General features: G+C 39.9%; 3 protein-coding genes across 17 annotated transcripts in view; 2 read left to right on the top strand and 1 right to left on the bottom strand.

Annotated features, from left to right (window-relative positions):
* LOC127158358 (sialoadhesin-like) overlaps positions 1-19,004 on the bottom strand; it is a 75,518-nt gene that overhangs the window by 49,504 nt on the left and 7,010 nt on the right. For 11 of the 14 annotated variants that reach the window (XM_051101523.1, XM_051101517.1, XM_051101513.1 and 8 more), the window contains 2 exons: positions 17,641-17,895; positions 17,279-17,521 (listed from right to left, as the gene is read on the bottom strand). In XM_051101523.1, coding sequence (XP_050957480.1) covers positions 17,279-17,521; positions 17,641-17,895 — 498 coding nt within the window. Of the gene's footprint in view, positions 1-15,749; positions 16,493-16,566; positions 16,642-16,980; positions 17,027-17,100; positions 17,204-17,278; positions 17,554-17,640; positions 17,896-19,004 lie in introns of those variants that run through there. The other 3 variants (XM_051101510.1, XM_051101521.1, XM_051101522.1) reach the window with 3 other exon arrangements.
* On the top strand, positions 3,021-4,355 carry LOC127158366 (ras-related C3 botulinum toxin substrate 1). The gene has a single exon (XM_051101530.1). It carries the CDS (start codon positions 3,198-3,200, stop codon positions 3,792-3,794), a length of 597 nt encoding a protein of 198 aa, XP_050957487.1. The 5' UTR covers positions 3,021-3,197; the 3' UTR covers positions 3,795-4,355.
* On the top strand, positions 6,662-16,294 carry LOC127158360 (B-cell receptor CD22-like). Of its 2 annotated transcripts, XM_051101524.1 has the most exons (12): positions 6,662-6,761; positions 7,512-7,580; positions 7,985-8,332; positions 8,431-8,679; positions 12,542-12,799; positions 12,915-13,169; positions 13,284-13,538; positions 14,102-14,359; positions 14,448-14,541; positions 14,681-14,723; positions 15,199-15,243; positions 15,738-16,294. In XM_051101524.1, exons 2-12 carry the CDS (start codon positions 7,520-7,522, stop codon positions 15,744-15,746), a joined length of 1,875 nt encoding a protein of 624 aa, XP_050957481.1. In that variant the 5' UTR covers positions 6,662-6,761; positions 7,512-7,519; the 3' UTR covers positions 15,747-16,294. The 2 variants fall into 2 exon arrangements, with proteins under 2 accessions (XP_050957481.1, XP_050957482.1); XM_051101525.1 differs by lacking the exon at positions 12,915-13,169.

The raw sequence follows: 19,004 nt of genomic DNA, 5'->3' as shown, positions 1-19,004 counted from the left end.
GCCCAACCTACAGGTATGTATGTATTACACACACACACGCACACAGTTTCAGCCTCAATTACTGTAAATGTCTCAGTCTGTGATGTATATTCTCCTCAGACTTGCAGTGCAGGAATGTGATGTATGCTGACAAGTCATCTTTGTTTATATCTGTTGAGATTTGAGAAGATTTGTTTGGAAGTAAAAGCATAGCAACTGGCTACTTTGTAAATAATATAGAATAACTTGACCTCCATATAACAGCTTGATTCAGCCTGAAGGACATCTTAATGTATAGCAGAGGTGTGTTAAGTTCAAATAAATATATGTAGTTATTAAGAATAATAAAGAAATAAATCTTAGCAATTTATGTTCAATGGTAGTGTCATTTATAAATATCAGTATCACTCCCTAAAAAGTAACTAATTGCATTACTTTCCTAATACAAATTGCATAAAACTCATAGCATATAAATGATGAGAAATTATACCAAAGTTTAGAGAGCACAAAAACAGACGACTGACAGATCTTAAAGCAAAACATGCTCATCTGGTGAATCACTGTAATAATGCTAATAATGCTGTAGCACTATCATAAATTATGCAATAAATCAAAGACTCTATCAAAACAGGAGACAGATTTGAGCAATTCAGCAGGATGCAAATGCAGATTATGGATCTTTATATCTGGTGTAAATATAAAAAATACAAACCAAATTTACTGTGTGATTGTTTTTAAATGTTGCTATTTGACATGTCTACACTATATCTGAATATTAATTTTTATTCTTTGTTCGGGGCTGTTCTTTACGAAAAAAAGCACTAAATATGTGTAACTTCTGTGGTAGTGAAATGTTGACAGAGCACTTAAAATTTTAAGAACTGGTTCAACCGGGCTAGCAGAAAAACACTTAAACACTGAAAGACAGTTCTCTTACAGGAACACACTGATTTACAAGAAAATCCTCAGCCATCAGAGGTGTGTCTGTCTGGCTGTCCTTCAAACCGGTTCAGATGTGATTGCTGTCTCTTTCTGTTTTAGTGCACAACAAACAAAATGGTTTACATGTGTTATTTTTACCTACTGAGGAACGGAAGAGAGAAGAAAGGATTCACACTTTTTTGTCACACTTCTCTCTGTTCCTTTCACACTTGTCAGAAAGGAAAGACATTTTTTTTTAAGATTCCATGCATTATGCCTTACACACAACATCATTAAAATATCACTATAGACTCCAGATCAAAATATTGATCTAAACATTCACAGTAAATCAAGCAAGAACAACAGAAAATCAACAAAAGAATGGATATGTTCAATGTTTTATAAAAGTATGTGATTAAATGAAGTAAAAGCATAGAAATATGGAATAGTTTTACAGTGTATTAATGAGTCTCTCAACCATCAGAGGTGAAATGATGAAAACAAAAACCAAATGGAGGAAGGACACATCAGATGTTTCCTCATTATCTCTAAATGTTTACCTGCATCTTTTTCAGCATTTCTTTGCCTCTTCCTGCAACAAGACAAACAGATTAGCACAAAACATTTCAAAGAATGCAACTTTGGCAGCTTAACACACCTATCTGCAAAACTGACAACACAGACATTATCATAAACCAAGATAAATTAAGTGTCAACATGGAATTTCTATAACAGTTACACAATAGTGCTCCGAACAATTAAAAATAAATAAATAAATAAATAATAATAATAAAATGTGTGAAGATGGAGATCTGCTTCACAAATAATGAAATCCACTAATGAATCTGATATGACTCTGTAATACTCTGTAAAACAAACGCAATACACATTTTTCTCGCAATAAATTCTCTCTTTTTTGTCCAGGCAGGTTCAAAACACGCTGCAAATAGTCCTATGCAGCGATTATTTTTTGACCAGGGGAGGGCGCATGCGAACTACACTAATCACACGCGCTGCTACATTAGCCATGAAGAACTGAACCTGGACGAGAGAGCGGAGCGCTGTCATCAAATATCAAAATAATAATTACAATGGTTAGAAATATATTGCATTAAAATAGGAAATGCTCAGCAGGAAATTATCAAACAACTCTGAAAATTCTCCCTTCTGTCCCTTTAGGTGTGATCAGTATGAAAGACAGTCGAATGCTGAAAGTGAAACGCTTGAAGTAATAGCATTGAATTGCAGGAAAATATATCAGGTGTGTGTGTGTGTGTGTGTGTGTACCTGGTATTCCCTACACTATGTTTTAAGGATAGTAACACCAGTACATTTTGACCTTGTGGGGTCATTCTTTCTTTCTTTCTTTCTTTCTTTCTTTCTTTCTTTCTTTCCCTCCCCATGAGGAAACAAGCTTATAAATCATACAGAATTAAGTTTTTTGAAAATCTAAAAATGCCTAAATGGAAACCCATGTGTGAGTGTGTGAGTGTACATGTGTGTGTGTGTGTGTGTTGTGTTCCTTCACTGTCATTTCTTCTCTTTATAGGATGATAATGGGGCTGAGCAAACAGTCAATATGCATAAATGCACACACTCACACACACACACACACACACACATGTTGTGTTTCCATGTTTTATGGGGACATTCCGTAGGTGTAATGGGTTTTATACTGTACAAACCCTATTTTCTATCGCCCTACACCTACCTTATACGTAAACCTAGCCCTCACAGGAGACTGTGCACACTTGAAAAGTGAACATAACACACACACACACACACACAATCCATAAGCTCTAAATTTGGATGAATACTTTAAAACCTATTGTCTGTATATTTCATTATGTACAAGTGTATTATTTTCGCTCTGGGTAAGCAGAAAAAAATAATGCATGATTCTTAATTCTTTCATTTGTTCAGAGTGTTCTCACAATAATCAGTGTTTCCTTGGCAGATTATAAATAAACAGTCCTTCCTGTTCATGTAGAATTTTAACACAGTTTTGAATGCATAATGGTAACTGATTTACAAAATTTATAATGCTATAAAATCTATGAAAACTCTTTGACCCTTGAGGTGTGGCTGTTTAACTGGAGCAGCAGCATATGTGTTGACATGCCATTGGTAAGCTATTTTTACTTAGTCAAATTTTAGTGAAACTTAACATTTTTATTGTCTTATCGACTATGTACATCTTTTATGTGTGGAGTCGCTGTGTTGTTGAATTGTCTTGGTCGGAGCAGATTTTATTGATTTAGTCACAGATAACAGGACAGTGTGCAAAGTGAACACAGATGCAGACCGTAAAGTGTGTGATCGTGGGGGACACGGCTGCAGACAAAACCAGCCTCCTGATCAGCTATACTTGTAGTTGTTTTCCGAGTGAATACGTCCCCGCTGTGTTTGATAATTATGCGGTCACTGTGATGGTTGATGAAAATCCACTGACCCTGGGACTGTTTAATACAGCAGGACAGGAGGATTACGACAGACTTCGACCACTTGCCTACCCACGGACGGATGTGTTTTTGATCTGTTTCTCTCTTGTGGATCCAGACTCATTTGAGAACGTCTGTGTAAAGTGGTATCCAGAGGTCAGGCATTTTTGCCCTGACACTCCGATCATTCTAGTCGGGACTAAACTTAATCTGAGAGATGACAAGGAGACCATTGAACAGCTGAAAAAGAACAAACAAACCCCCATCAGTTACCATCAAGGCATGACAGTGGCTAAAGAAATAGGAGCTGTGAATTATCTGGAGTTCTCAGCATCAACACAGAAGGACGTTAAGACAGTATTTGATGAAGCCGCCCGGGCAGCCCTGGATCCGTCTCAGGATTCGTGCTTAGTGAAGAAAAAAGGAAAGACAGTGTTTAATCACCTGAACTGACTGCACCATCTGCAATATGAGCTCACCTGTGAGGAGAAAACAATGGAGCTTAGGGTGACAGGAAATGTCAGGAAGTTTGTCAGGGAAGAAAAAATATGAGAGGAAATAACATATGTGAGTGTTTGTGTGTTTTGTCAATTTGGATCAGCAATGGATCACACTTGTAAATATTGTAAGTAAATATTGGTTTGGTCAAGTATTTACAGTATTAGTTTGGATACCTTTATGTGATCATGTATATGTTGATGCTATATATTGAAAACATATGTTGATGACGTTTGATTACATATAACTTGTTTCTTCAAAATTCAGTAATTTTTCAAGAATGTATTTGTTAATAGACCTAGGAATCAATGTAACCATATTTGTTTGTTTGTTTGTTTGTTTAAAATATACTTTTACTTTAGTAAAATTAGGTTTCATTATGTCTTACACCAGTGTGTCCCAGCCCTATTCCTGGCAGCACACCAACAGTACAAAGAAAGTTTTCCCAGGAAATGTTCAGCAATAAAATGTCATCCAACACACTTCAGTTGCACTTGGACATGAGCTACACTTCAGTAAAATCATACAGTAAATTTCATAATCCAAATAAGCAACCCAAATTAAACCTCGCTACTCACTAAATTGGTTGTGAATTGTTTTAATGTCCCCTCGAGTGTGATTAGTAGGATAACACAATGGAGGGTCAGGTAGGTCTGCCAATGCTGCCCTTTCAGCTCAGTTTTATGACTATTGTTTTGTAAAACAAAATGAGGTTAGGAATCTGCTATGTAGGCAGAACAGTCAGATATCAGCAGGTCCAGATTATTTTCATCTGGTCTTTAAAGGGTCATGAAGGTGTTTGTGTTGCACATCATAGAAAACAATGCTAGGAAACTGGTTAGTTTTGCACTTTTTGCACTATTTTAAGATGGAAATTTTGAAGTTGTAATTATGAATTTGATGCATTTAAATGCTTTCCCAGATAATATGCTAACAGTAAATCAACACTAAATACAATTAAAAAAAGGAAAGGAAAGGAAAGGACATAATGTGTGGCCAAGAATGGTGTCACTCATGGGGCAACCATATTGTCTGCAGTGCCCAGGGTGCCGTTGGGGATTTGGTGGCTTGCTCAAGTGTCTCACCTCAGTGGTCGTATTGAGGGTGGACCTACAATCCCTGTCAGTACTGAGACTCAAAGCTTTGGGTTACAAGTCCAACTCTGTAACCATTAGGCCACAACAGCCCCCAGTAAATTATTATTATCAGTGAATCAGGTGGTTATGTGACCACATAATTGATTCATAAACACACAGTTACAGCATCGAGAGAAACATTTACATAAGTTGTCAAGAGTCACCATGAATCACACTGATCACCATTATGGCGACTGTAAATTAAATAATGAATTGGACTATAGCAAGGAGGTGTCTACATTGTTTGAATAGCAGTAATATTAGCTTGAATGTCTTAAAAACAAAGCAAATGTTGTTCTGCAATTAACCATTAACAGTCATGACACTGAACAGGTACATAGCTTTTTAAGTTTTTCTGGGCCACTGTCTTTGCATCACTGAAGTGGGGTAATAGCCTAACCTATTATCAAAAAATCTCATCATAGGCTTTGTTTCTTAGTCTATATTTTATGAAAATAATGTCAGCTGCAAGCCAGGTCAGTATGAGTATAACCAACTAGAATATAGAATGCTATGAAGCACATGCACATCTCATTTGAGTATACTTAACATAATCTGCAAGGTATTAATGCATGTTTATTTTTCTGTGTTGTTAAGTTGCTCAGCTGTGTCTGAAGTAGCTCTCAGCTGGCTGCTAATAAACTTTATAACTGCAAAGAGTAACTTGTGAGTGTTATTTTAATGTTGTGCAGCCAAGGAAGCACTACAATCTAGCAGACACATGTTGGAAGTGATAATGCAGTGATTGAGAATTCTTGGATGGGATGCCACCCCACAGGGGGTTCAAATCCACCACAACTGGACAATGCATTCACAGCTGTCTGAAGCACTATAACTCAAAACAAGCAGGAAGGTCAGAGCTGATAGCCTCTGGCATTAGCGCTGACCTTATTCCCCTCTCTTCACCATGTGCTTTCCTTCTGATATCTACATTGTCCTATTAAATAAAGGCACAAAAAGTCAAAAAAAGGGAAAACTCTTTAGACCAAGAGGACTCTTTAACTTTTGAAACGTGCCAAATAAACAGATTATTGTGAGAAAAATAAATAAATAAATAAATAAAACATTTTCACTGCTCTTCACAATATAAAAAATACACTTGAATAAAAATTGAAATCTCACATTACAGCAGTGTACAGACACTAAGTTTTAACTTACTCGGAAATATAGAGCTTATCTTCTTTTGTTAATGATGGCTGTTTGCTCAGCCCCATTTTAGAGAAGAACTGATACTGAACTGAAATAACACATGCACACACACCCCTAAAATGCTAGGCATTTCCCACTTTTAAAAGAAGGAAAGTTTATTGATAAGAAATAGTATAAATGAATAAATAGATAACTAAATAAGTAAGACCAAATTTTCTTGTCAAATATGCTACACAAATAATTTTGAAATGTTACAAATATTAGTATTAGTATATATATATATATATATATATATATATATATATATATATATAGTCTCATATATATATATATATATATATATATATAGTTTCATTAATTATACAGTAGTCCACAATGAAAACATACAATATGAACAGTATCTGCTGAAAGGTCATTCTCAGCAGTAAGAACATATTACAATGTATTCATGCTCAAATATGACACAGAAGCTTAATGTGACCTGATGTGCTCCCAACCCCGCCGTCGACACCCCCCCCCCACACACACATACACAGAGGTCCTGGCAAAAGTGGCCATGATTGCTGTTGCCGAAGACTTCATCCAATGTGACGTCTGACACAAACAATTTTTGGGATGTTTGAGGAACAATAAGAAAGTAAGTCATTTAAAGTAAACATTTTCACAAATATTGTTTTTGTTGTGATAGTTACATTTGCTATACTAAGTTATGATGGTGTGATAAATGTATACCAAGGTGTTGTAGCTCCTAATATAATAGTTTTCTGCTAGATGATTCATCTTCTTCCTAAATGGAAGTCTGTTGCAGTCATATGAACGGTGCATTGATTAAAGTTGGCACACTTATATAGTAAATAGTAATCTGACCAAATTTGGTGTCTTTAGCACTAACTCTATAGTGCCACCACCAGTTTAAATATTCACTTTTCTTTTGGTTATAACCCTTAAACCCTTCCATTGGAGTAGTCACCAAATGTACTGTATTTCATTTTTTTTCTTCACTACTCCTTTAAATTTGGTCCAAGTCTCAGCAAAATGCTCAGAAGATCACCAGACCGAGCCACGCAGAAATTACTCAAATAATTTTGATATTCTTTTTTGTTCAAAAGTTGTACTGTGAAGTTATGACCCAAAAATAGATTAAATGCTGTATCTTGGCAAAATGTTGATCTATCGAAGTGAAACTCAGTACACTTCAGCAACAACGTGATCTGAGGGCACATGCAACATTTGGGAATTGCGTCACCTATGGGTCATAATGGCTATTTTTGCTCATATGCTTTGAAATGATCTTGCGGTTGATGGGTCATGCATACTATGTCGAAACCAGTTTTGCTAGGATTATACAAATTGAGGTGCAGTACCTGATTTTTATTGGCTGTTGTAGGTGTTGCTATGGTGATTTCAATCAGAATGGCTCCTCTTCTTCCTCTGATCTTTCTGCTCATGATTTATGGTGAGTCTCTAATGTTACAGCAACTCTTCACTCTATATTCACTTTGTAGAGAAGTTATTTGAATGTAATTATTTGTGCAATATCTCATTTCTGCTCTTCATCACCCCTTTTTTTTTTTTTACTTTGCTTGTAAGCTCCGCTGGTGATGTCTTTATTATGAAATCTTTTTCAGGGCTTTATAGTGCTGGAATGCTCCCAATCCAACCACTTTAGGGGAAATAATTAAACTGCAGATTAACACTGACCCCTAGTGGAGCATTTCTGTTGGTTGTAGCATTATACAGAGATGTAGACCAAGAGCAAGACCATTACCATTCAGGAGCCAACTAAAGTAAACACTCAATAAAACATCAACATCTAAACAAATCATTTCAATTGTTATTATTATTATTTCTGTGTTTCAGGGGTTTCTAGTGCTGATTGGGGTGTGAGTTACGGTCATTCAAACATCTGTGCACTAAAGGACTCATCAGTGATAATGAGTTGCACTTATACATACCCTACTGGGCATCAGATCAAGAAAGTGTTCTGGACCAAAAGCCCTACAAAAGTGGGTGAAGAACATCCAGATCTGTCTGAGGATCCTGAATACAGTCAGAGGCTTCAGTATCTGGGAGATAAACAGCGGAACTGCAGCATCAGACTGAGTCATGTGACACTGAAGGATTCACGATTGTACTATTTAAGATTCATCACTGATAAACCTGATGGCACATGGCTTGGTAAACCAGGAGTGTCTCTTACTGTCACAGGTGACTTTCATGAGGTTTCACTCTTCTTCTGTGCATTATGTTGAATAATAATGAGTGTATGACAGCAGCACTAGATATAATGTGTGTGTTGTGTTCAGATCTTCAGGTGGAGTCTTCTGAGAGAGTGACAGAGGGAGATTCAGTCCGTCTGACATGTAAAAGCAGCTGCACTCTGACTGACAGAGCAACATTCATCTGGTACAGAAACTCACAGCCATTAACTGAGAGAAGAGACAGAAACAATGAACTCCTGCTGCAGTCAGTCAGAAGAGAGGATGCAGGCAGATATAGCTGTGCTCTACATGGACACACTTACATCTCCCCTGCTGTTTATCTCAGTGTCACATGTATGTCTGAATATTAATCATGGATATTAACAGCACACGTTCCCCATGATGACCTAAACCTGGTATTCAAATGACGCAACAACAACAAACAACATTGTCTATTTAAAATTGCCCGGCTAGTTGGCAGTGGTTGTTTGGAGTAACTCTGCCCACCGCTGTCTGATTGAGACAGACAAAATGACAAAAGAAACCCATCTAATAACAGAAGCAGGAGTATGGAGAGTGTGGAGACTGGCGACATCAGCTTTTGACATGACCGGCCCAAGATCACAAACTCAATCAATAATAATAATAATAATAATAATACTAATAATAGGAAAGTGAAAAAATAAAGTACCTACAGTTTATTTATGAGTCAGTAAAGTGGGTTAGGTTAGGAGTAGGTGTAGGGGCTGTAATGTCAACACTACATACTATACTACAATACCCCAAGGTATAGTATCTGCCTGTTACGGATCTGGTCGGTGAATTGCGGACCACTCACCACCAGATGTCGCTCTCACCTTATTTTGCACCCAGACACTCGCACTACACCCCGGACTACATTACCCATCAGCCACTGCTCTTATCACTTGCACCAATCAGAGACAGTATAAAAGCCCCGGTTTTCCTGTCACTCACTGCCGAGTATTGCATTGTGTTTACAGTCATACAAAGCGTTTCTCCCTGTGATCCTGTGTCTAGTTTTCGTGGTTTGCTTTGCCGTATCGTTTAGTCTGTCTCGCTGCCTGCCGTTGAAACCCCTCACCTGTCTTATCGGATTACTCTTTGCCTAGCCCTTCACGGATAACGTTCGCCGCTGGATTGACCCACGCCTGTCACAGACTACTCCTTGTCTCGCCGTCCACATACCTGACTGCCATTGTTTGACCCTGCCTGCCTCGACCATGTCTATGTATCTGCGTATGGATCCGCTCGCCTCTCGTCTCTCTGTTACAGAATACTCGGCCACTAAAGGATCCAGCAACTTTTCATCCGGACACACATCAGGTATGGACACTGCAAGACCTCGAAGGCACACGATCACTCGAGGGCTACACACAGGAGTTTTTGGCACTCGCACACTATTCGGATTTACCCGATTACGTGCTCATAGACTTTTTCTGTGAGGGCATTAATCAGCCACTAAAATCACAGCTCCTACGCGAGGCTCTGCGTTCATCACTAGAGCGATTTATGGATTATGCTTTGTGGTGTGTAGGCTCGTCGTTTACTGTGGGGGTCGCGGAGGAGGAACGCGACACCGCGGTTATGCCGGCTGCGCAACCTGCTCGTCAAATGGCGGACGCGCCGGAGTGTGCTCACAAAATGGCGGCAGCGCCAGAGTGCGCTCATGCAATGGCGGCGACGGCGGAGCTCGTTCATAAAATGGCGGCGAAAACAGAGCTCCGTCATGTCACAGCTGCCATACCAGAGTCAAACAAAGTTGCAGCTGCATTTCTCGAGTCACATCAAGTTGCAGCTGTGTTTCCTGAGTCAAGTCAAGGTTCTGAGTCAAGTCAAGTTGCAGCTGCGTTTCCCGAGTCAAGTCAAGTTGCAGCTTCAGCGTTCAGTCAAGCTTCAGCGTACAGTCAAGCTTCCGAGTCAAGTCAAGCCAAAGCTGTAGTTCCAGAGTCAAGCAAGTATACAGCTGCTGTTCCAGTATCAAATAAAGCTACAGCTGCTGCTTCAGAGTCAAGTCAAACTACAGGTGCTGCTTCCAAGTCCGGTCAAGCTTCTAAGTCCAATCAAGCTTCCAAGTCCAGTCAAGCCAAAGCCGTCATTTCTGAGTCAAGCAAAGTCACGGGCGTCGTTCCTTCAAGGTCAAGTAAGGTTTCACCCGAGTGCCCAGAGTCACCGTACAAGATGGCCGCCACACCAGACCCTCTGCACAAGATGGCCGCCACGCCAGAGCCTGCACTCAAAATGGCCACCACGTCCCTGAGGCCAGAACCAGCCTACATCAGGTCTACTGCTTCAGAGTCAAGTCAAGTTGGTCAAGTCGAAAGTCAAGTCAGAGCTGCTGGTCCTAAGACAAGTCAAGTTACAGCTGTTGTTCCAGTGTCAAGTCAAGTTAAGGCTGAGTTTCCTGTATCAAGTCAAGTCAGAGCTGCTCTTCCCAAATCAAGTCAAACTGCAGCTGTATTTCCTCTGTCAAGTCAAGTCACAGCTGGTCGTCGCAAGCCAAATCAAGTCACAGTAATTCTTAATGAACCAAGTCAAGTTATTGCTGTTGATTCTGAGCCAAGTCACATCTTGTCTGACCGCCCAGAGCCCCGTCACATCTCCACTGTCAGTCCAGAGTTTTGTCACGACACGTCTGATCGTCAAGAGTCAAGTCAAGTCTCGTCAGACCATGCAGTGCCTTGTCATGTCTCATCTGTCTGTCCAAAGCCTCCTTATATCTAGTCTGACTGTCCAGAGCCAAGTCACGTCTCGTCTGACCGGTCAGAGCCTCGCCATGTCTCATCTGACATCCTAAGGTCACGGCCTATCATGATGGCCAGCGTGCTGGACCCACCGCTAGTGTCAGTGAGGGCAGCAAACATCTCAGTGGCATCAACGCCTTCTAAAATCACCATTAAAGAGGTCCTGCCACCCGCCGCTGCTCTTCCATTAATGGCGGTTGCCATTTGGTGTGTGTGGGCTGCACACTGTGCTCCTGAGGTCACGTCTGTTCACAAGTCTGCTCTTGAGGTCACGTCTGTTCACAAGTCTGCCCTGGAGGTCACGTTTGTTCACAAGTCCGCCCCAGAGGTCACGTCTATTCACAAGTCCGCCCCAGAGGTCACGTCTGTTCACAAGTCTGCTCTTGAGGTCCCGTCTGTTCACAAGTCTGCTCCTGAGGTCACGTCTGTTCACAAGTCCGCCCCAGAGGTCACGTCTGTTCACAAGTCGGCCCCAGAGGTCTCTTCAGTTGGAGAGGCCGCGCCAATGCCTCCTGAGGTGTCAGCTTCGGCTGTAGATCCTTCTATGGAGGCGGCGTTCCCCTACGAACTCTCAGCTTCTCTCCTCATTCTGTCTGCCTCTTCTGTCCCTGCTTTTCCCAGGTCCCAGTCCATGACGCGGGTCCTGCTCCGCCGCCTCCTGCTCTGCCCTGGAGGGCTCCTGCGCCTCCTGCTCCGCCCTCTGCTCCACCCTGGAGGGCTCCTGCGCCTCCTGCTCTGCCCTGGAGGGCTCCTGCGCCCCCTGCTCCGCCCTGGAGGGCTCCTGCGCCTCCTGCTCTGCCCTCTGCTCCTCCCTGGAGGGCTCCCGCGCCCCCTGCTCCGCCCTGGAGGGCTCCTGCGCCTCCTGCTCTGCCCTGGAAGGCCTCTGCCCTGCCGGTTCTGCCTCAGTCTCCTGGCCCTCCCAAGGCTCCCCTGGACTGTGCTTTGATTGGAGCGTCTGGAAGCCGCTCTTCGGGGGGAGGCTATGTTACGGATCTGGTCGGTGAATTGCGGACCACTCACCACCAGATGTCGCTCTCACCTTATTTTGCACCCAGACTCTCGCACTACACCCCGGACTACATTACCCATCAGCCACTGCTCTTATCACTTGCACCAATCAGAGACAGTATAAAAGCCCCGGTTTTCCTGTCACTCACTGCCGAGTATTGCATTGTATTTACAGTCATACAAAGCGTTTCTTTCTGTGACCCTGCCTGCCTCGACCATGTCTATGTCTCGTCCTTTAAATAAAAGTCTGCGTATGGATCTGCTCGCCTCTCGTCTCTCTGTTACACTGCCACTATGTGCACTAAGTATAAAAAACATATAACAACTGTTTATACTTAGTGCAAAGAAAACACTGCTATTTTCAATTAGTGTAGATATAAATTAAATGAATAGTTTGGATAGGAATATTTAATTTTTGTCTTTATTTACATTTACTTATTTTTTAGATCCACCCAGCAATGTCTCAGTGTCCATTAGTCCATCTGGTGAAATAGTGGAGGGAGATTCAGTGACTCTGATCTGCATCAGTGATTCAAACCCACCTGCTCTGAACTTCAGCTGGTTTAGAGGAGGAATGTTTGTAGGATCTGGAAGAATCTACAGCATCTCGAAGATCAGCTCTGATCACAGTGGAGAATACAAGTGCATGCCCATCAGTGAACATGGAGAGAAATACTCAGATGCAGTGACTTTAAATGTCATGTGTGAGTTTATTATAAAACATAAGATGCTGTAGAACATTCGAGCTTGTTAGTAAAAATTGGTGGTACAAAAATGTTTTATCATCCTTGTCACAATAAGATTTGTGATTGTTACTAGATCCTCCCAAGAGCGTCTCTTTGTCCATAAACAAATCTGGTGAAATAGTGGAGGGAGATTCAGTGACTCTGATCTGCAGCAGTGATTCAAACCCACCTGCAGAAATCAGCTGGTTTAATGGGGGAACGATTGTAGGATCTGGAAGAATCTACAACATCTCAAAGATCAGCTCTGATCACAGTGAAGAATACAAGTGCAAGTCCATCAATAAACATGGAGAGAAATACTCTGATGCTGTGACTTTAAATGTCATGTGTGAGTTAATAATGATTTAACTGGTTGTGATAACACCATCTAAACAGCTTTGATCTCAAAATATTTTTGACTGTAAATAATATGTTTTTTTCTTCTTCTTCTTTTCTGTTTTAGACCCTCCCAGGAGCGTTTCAGTGTCCATCAGTCCATCAGGTGAAATAGTGGAAGGAGATTCAGTGACTCTGATTTGCATCAGTGATTCAAACCCACCTGCAAAAATCAACTGGTTTAAAGGAGAAACGTTTGTAGGATCTGGAAGAGTCTACAGCATCTCAAAGATCAACTCTGATCACAGTGGAGAATACAAGTGCAAGTGTATCAATAAATATGGAGAGAAACGCTCTGATGCTGTGACTTTAAACGTCTTCTGTGAGTTACAGTAATGATGGTTTAACTCAATGTGTCACTTGTGAACAAGTATTGAACACACTTTGGCCAGTACAACTTAAAACATATTATTATTGGTATTATTTTTATTATACACTTTTTTTATTAACTTTGATTGGCTATACAATAATGGGATTGCAACTGACCCTACTTTCTGCATCTCTATTGATGTGTCTAAGTTTAATTTATCATTTGTGTGAGGCCAAAAGACTTGGTGAGCCACATGATTTTTTGTCAAAGGGCCAGGTGTGGTTGAACTGCTGGTTGAACTGGTTGTGACAGTACATCATGAGTTTCCAAACTCGGTCTTGGAGGGCTGGTGTCCTGCACAGTTTAGCTCCAACCCTAATTAAACACACCTGACCCAACTAATCAAGGTTTTACTAGGCATGCTAGAAACTTCCAGGCAGGTGTGTTGAGGTTAGTTGGAGTTAAGCTCTGCAGGACACCAGCCCTCCAGGACCGAATTTGGAATACACCATCTGAACATCTTTACTCTCAAATTATTTATGATTGTACATGAAATATATTATTTTCCTGTTTAGATCCTCCCAGGAATGTCTCAGTGTCCGTAAATGCATCTGGTGAAATAGCAGAGGGAGATTCAGTGTTTCTGAACTGCAGCAGTGATTCAAACCCAACTGCTCTGAACTACACCTGGTTTAAAGGAGAAATGTTTGTAGGATCTGGACGAATCTACAGCATCTCAGAGATCAGCTCTCATGACAGTGGAGAATACAAGTGCAAGTCCATCAATAAACATGGAGAGAAATACTCTGATACTGTGAATTTATGTGTCATGCGTAGGTTTTATTGTACCTAATTATTTGTCAGGATATGTTGTCTTATTTGGTCCTGATGAACAGCTGATGTGTTTTGTATGTATTTCAGCAGTCAGATGGGTTTTGTGGTTTAAAGCATTTGGTGTCGGTGTGGCTGTTGGTGGCATTGTTGTTGGACTTGGAGGAGCGTCAGTTTACATTTGGTAAGATGTACTGTATATATCAAACGTTATTTTTAAGTTAAGCATTAAATTAAACATGTCCAAAGTCACATATATACCACATTTAAAGAGTTTCTGTATATATGAAATTCTGTAAATTTATTCATCTTTCTTCTGACAGTCTTAAAACTATCAACAGAAGATGTGCTTCGAAGGAGTCTGTGGTGAGATGATGACAATTATTTACAGTGTTTTTTCTGCATGCAGAGATGTTTACAGCCATTTTAAGACACTTGAGTCTCATGTTCAAACAAACACTTGATACCTCAGTCCTGATCCAGGAGTTTAATCTAGTACAGTTTTCAAACTTAAAGACAGTGGAACAACACAGCAATGCAATTCAATATAATAGCAAACCCCTCGTAGTCAAAATCTGTCCCAGTCTACAGAGTGTTACAGTAACATTGATGCAAGTTAAATGATTAATTGAGTGTTGGTTGAGCATTAGTGATGGACACCTGCTCCTTCAGTGATTCTGCTTGTTAACTACTGGTTAACCATCACCAATAATCACTTAATTATCTCATTAATATCCTCTTGAATGGTTTTGTTGTTGTCCACACACCTCTGGCCAGTTCACTAGCAGACTATCAGATATTAAACCTGAACTCACAATGTTTATGTCTTTCTGACTTGCAGAACTATGATGCCAGTGAAGATGCTGACCTGTGCAGCACATCTGACGTAAGTGAGACAACAAAGATAAAACATCACTGTTCATCACATGACCTCTGTTGTACGCTGATGTTAATGTGGACATAAATACAGCTTGACCCTCAGAGCTTTTCTAAATGTGAGAATGCACTCAAAGTACTTTAGGAGGTAGTTTGAGATGCTTTCCAGATGCAACTGCCCAAGTGTAAATGGATTTATTTATTTGTTTACTTACTTATTTATTTATTTATTTATTTATTTATTCCCACTGTTACAAATGGTGTAAATGCCCCATTATTCAGATACTTAATTCATTGTAATCCACAGTTGGGAAGGGGCTACTAATCCATTGTTGAGTTACTTAAAGAACTTCTGCATTAAAATTGTATTTATTTGTCTGTTTGTTTAATTATTATTATTATTATTAGTAGTAGTATTGTTATTATTATAAATGTAAGTTTCTGGCTTCTGGAATTATATTTGTGTCATCGTCTTTATTAACAGGATGATGCTTTTCTCCACAGGAGCTGTAACCCATCCTATAGCCTCCATAACACCATTCACTGAATTGATCTACATATTATGTTCACATATAAATATATATATACACCTGTTGTGTGAAATTTATATTTCATAGTGCAAGACTATAATATACAGTAGTAATATACCTGCAGTTGTGATTTACCGATGATGCACATCATTGTTGATGTCAGTAGCAGGTGATGGTGACATCTGGTCGTAGTTTGGGTTTGTACAAACAAAATGAGACTGGTCACTTAAAGGGAAAATTACAGAAACACTAAAGACAGAATAACAGAAGCTGATAATATCGAGCACTTTGAGACCATAAAACGATACACTGTCCATTGTGAAGTTGCATAATTATGATTTTCTTCAGTATTTCGGGATAAAATGATCAGTTATTACGATTTAAAAGCAGTACAATGCTGTGTAATGAGAAAGCAGTGAGCTTGTGTCCGACTACATTTATTTTTATACCCAATAATGATTTACCAGCTTTAATTCTACTGTTACATATTGTTCCTGAAACTATAAAGAAATAAAACACATAAATAACTCATCTCTAATGATCCCTGTCAATCATACGTGACTCCGCCTACATAGCTCAGGATTGGCTCCTTTGTGCTCCGCCCCTCTTAATGCAGCATCTTCATACTGATCTGAATAGGCAATAACATGAAGAAAGACTAACTGAAGTTCATCAACAACATTATAAAACTGTTGTGCAGGAGTCTTCAGCAGTTCTGGGATGAACGGTCTGTGTGAAAGAGAGTGAGAGGTCAGTCATGTGATAAAGTGAGCATGATGATCTGACTTTGACGCACCACTTACTGAGAGTGTGCCGTACAAGTCAGAGGTCGTGGACATGAGCTCAAGTCTTTGTGTGTCTTCAGTGGAATCCGAGATCTGCAGGAACAGAAAGAGGACTTACAAACACCAACAAATTGGTGAAATGTATGGTAAATTTTTTTTTTGTTTTGTTTTTAATTGACTGCCAGACTGATTCCTAATATGAGTCATCTGTTTGTGAATCAGACTCTGCTGCTCATGTTTTATGGTTTTATGTTCAGATTATGAGGACAGTTCATTAAGGACAACCTTTGTCTAAAAATACACTAATTTAAACTGATAAGTGTTTTTTGCTGGATTGTTTTGATAAATACTTTGATGAAGTTAGACTGAAACACAAAAAATGGCTGAATTACTGATTTTCTACTTCAGTAAAGTTGTGTCTGGATGATTTACCTGTGTCATTGTGATGTATTGAGATTTAAAACTCCTTCGTTTCTTTCTGTAATAATGACAAGCATTAACAGCATATAGACGACTGTAGTTGAAAACATCAAAGTTGTTTGTGGTTCTTACATTATGAACGTGATGATAATGATAATGATGGTAACAAGAATGATTGATACTCCACATTCCACTGTGATCCCAAAAACAACATGCCAAGTGGATCTCTGATGCTCTGAAAGAGTGAAACATATCAGCTAACTATACAAACTGAATACATTTATACAGGTCTGCTCTACCAAACCTTCACCTGTGACAGTAACAGCGTCTGATCTCTGAGATCCATGTTGATTGTGAGCCTCACAGTAGAAGCGTCCACTCTGTAGTGCACTGAAACTCTGTCCAGATCCAACAACTAAGGATTCATCCTCCTTAAACCAGCTGAAGTTCAGAGCAGGTGGGTTTGAATCACTGCTGCAGATCAGAGTCACTGAATCTCCCTCCACTATTTCACCAGATCCATTTATGGACACTGAGACCTTTTTTGGAGGGTCTAAAAATCATCAAACTATTTACTGACAAGGCCTGTTGAAATTTGTAAAAAAAATTATAAGTGTGAACTGAAATGATCAAAACCAAGAATCAGCATATTATGTTTTATACTAAACTCACACATGACATTTAAAGTCACAGTATCAGAGCATTTCTCTCCGTGTTTATTGATGGACTTGCACTTGTATTCTCCACTGTGATCAGAGCTGATCTTTGAGATGCTGTAGATTCTTCCAGATCCTACAAGCGTTCCTCCTTTAAACCAGCTGATTTCTGCAGGTGGGTTTGAATCACTGCTGCAGATCAGAGTCACTGAATCTCCCTCTACTATTTCACCAGATGGACTGATGGACACTGAGACACTCTTTGGTGCATCTAAAACAGAAAGAATGAAATGTCTCATCAACAGTGACTGTGCACCCCGTAATATATGTACAAATTGGTCGGGAGATAGTGTTAGAAGTGCATATTGCACCAGCTGCTACTGAAATGTCATACACAAGGGCGCTGGAGATGAGTAATATTGCTGTTACCGGCCTTAGATTGAGTCTAAATTGTGCTTCTGCGCATATTTTAAGAGTGAGTACTGCAATGTCATCATGTTTTCTGCATTCTGATGTTTGTTATTCTCCTTTCCAGATAGCACATGTACGTCTGTAAGATGTCTGTTAAAAGTCACTTGATCTGGAAAGCATCTGCTTTGTCCAAACATTTGACAGACGTCTGTAAGATGTCAGGTTCAGATACATTCTAAAGCATAAACATCTTAAAGACGTCTAATAGACATCTATTTGACATCTGATAGGAAACGTCCTATAGATGTATTGCAGATGAGCAAACACTAAAAAAAAACACACTAAAAAAATACATCTTCCAGATGTAAATGCAGATGTCAAATAGACGTCTCTGCGGTGTATGTGTGCTATCAGGGTTATTATCGAGCTATCTGTTATGTAACATTATGTGAATATGCAAATTAATCCATGCAAGCTTTATGAATGTATTTGGTGATTTATAATGTTAATGTGAACTATGTAATACTGGACAATGTGAATGTTTAATTGTTCATGCACACTGTGTAACTTTCATCTGATCAAGACTCGGCATAGAACTCATTCAAGTAAGAACACGTGCTTCTTGTGTCGTCCCTTCTCCGTCAGTTATTGCTTGCTTGAGTACAGTCATCTTAAGGGCTTAGATCTACAACTGTTCTCACAGAACCCATCAAACCCTCCTTGATGCCACCTCAGAAGGCCCAACTGATTCTCTGTCACTTATAACAGTCCCTGAATGTCCACTGCAGTTCATAAGCCTCCTTGACAGTACTTGTAAATTGCTGGGCATTGGAGAATCTTTTGATTGGGGGCATGTTAATGGTTGGGTATCCCCAATGATGGTTATATTCACTTGTATATTCATATTCATTTGTTCTGACTGACAAACCTGGTTCACTGCTGTCTCCATCTGAACTGGTCCTTACCATC

Source organism: Labeo rohita, unplaced genomic scaffold (assembly GCF_022985175.1).
Source record: "Labeo rohita strain BAU-BD-2019 unplaced genomic scaffold, IGBB_LRoh.1.0 scaffold_148, whole genome shotgun sequence".
Lineage (NCBI taxonomy): Eukaryota > Metazoa > Chordata > Actinopteri > Cypriniformes > Cyprinidae > Labeo > Labeo rohita.
This window is presented reverse-complemented; position numbering and strand designations above follow the sequence as displayed.

Coding starts and splice junctions, on each gene's coding strand:
- LOC127158360 (XM_051101524.1), top strand. CDS start 7,520: ATGGTGATTTCAATCAGAATGGCTCCTCTTCTTCCTCTGATCTTTCTG. Junction 12,800..12,914: donor AGTGACTTTAAATGTCATGT/GTGAGTTTATTA, acceptor GATTGTTACTAG/ATCCTCCCAAGAGCGTCTCT. Junction 13,539..14,101: donor TGTGACTTTAAACGTCTTCT/GTGAGTTACAGT, acceptor TTTCCTGTTTAG/ATCCTCCCAGGAATGTCTCA.
- LOC127158366 (XM_051101530.1), top strand. CDS start 3,198: ATGCAGACCGTAAAGTGTGTGATCGTGGGGGACACGGCTGCAGACAAA.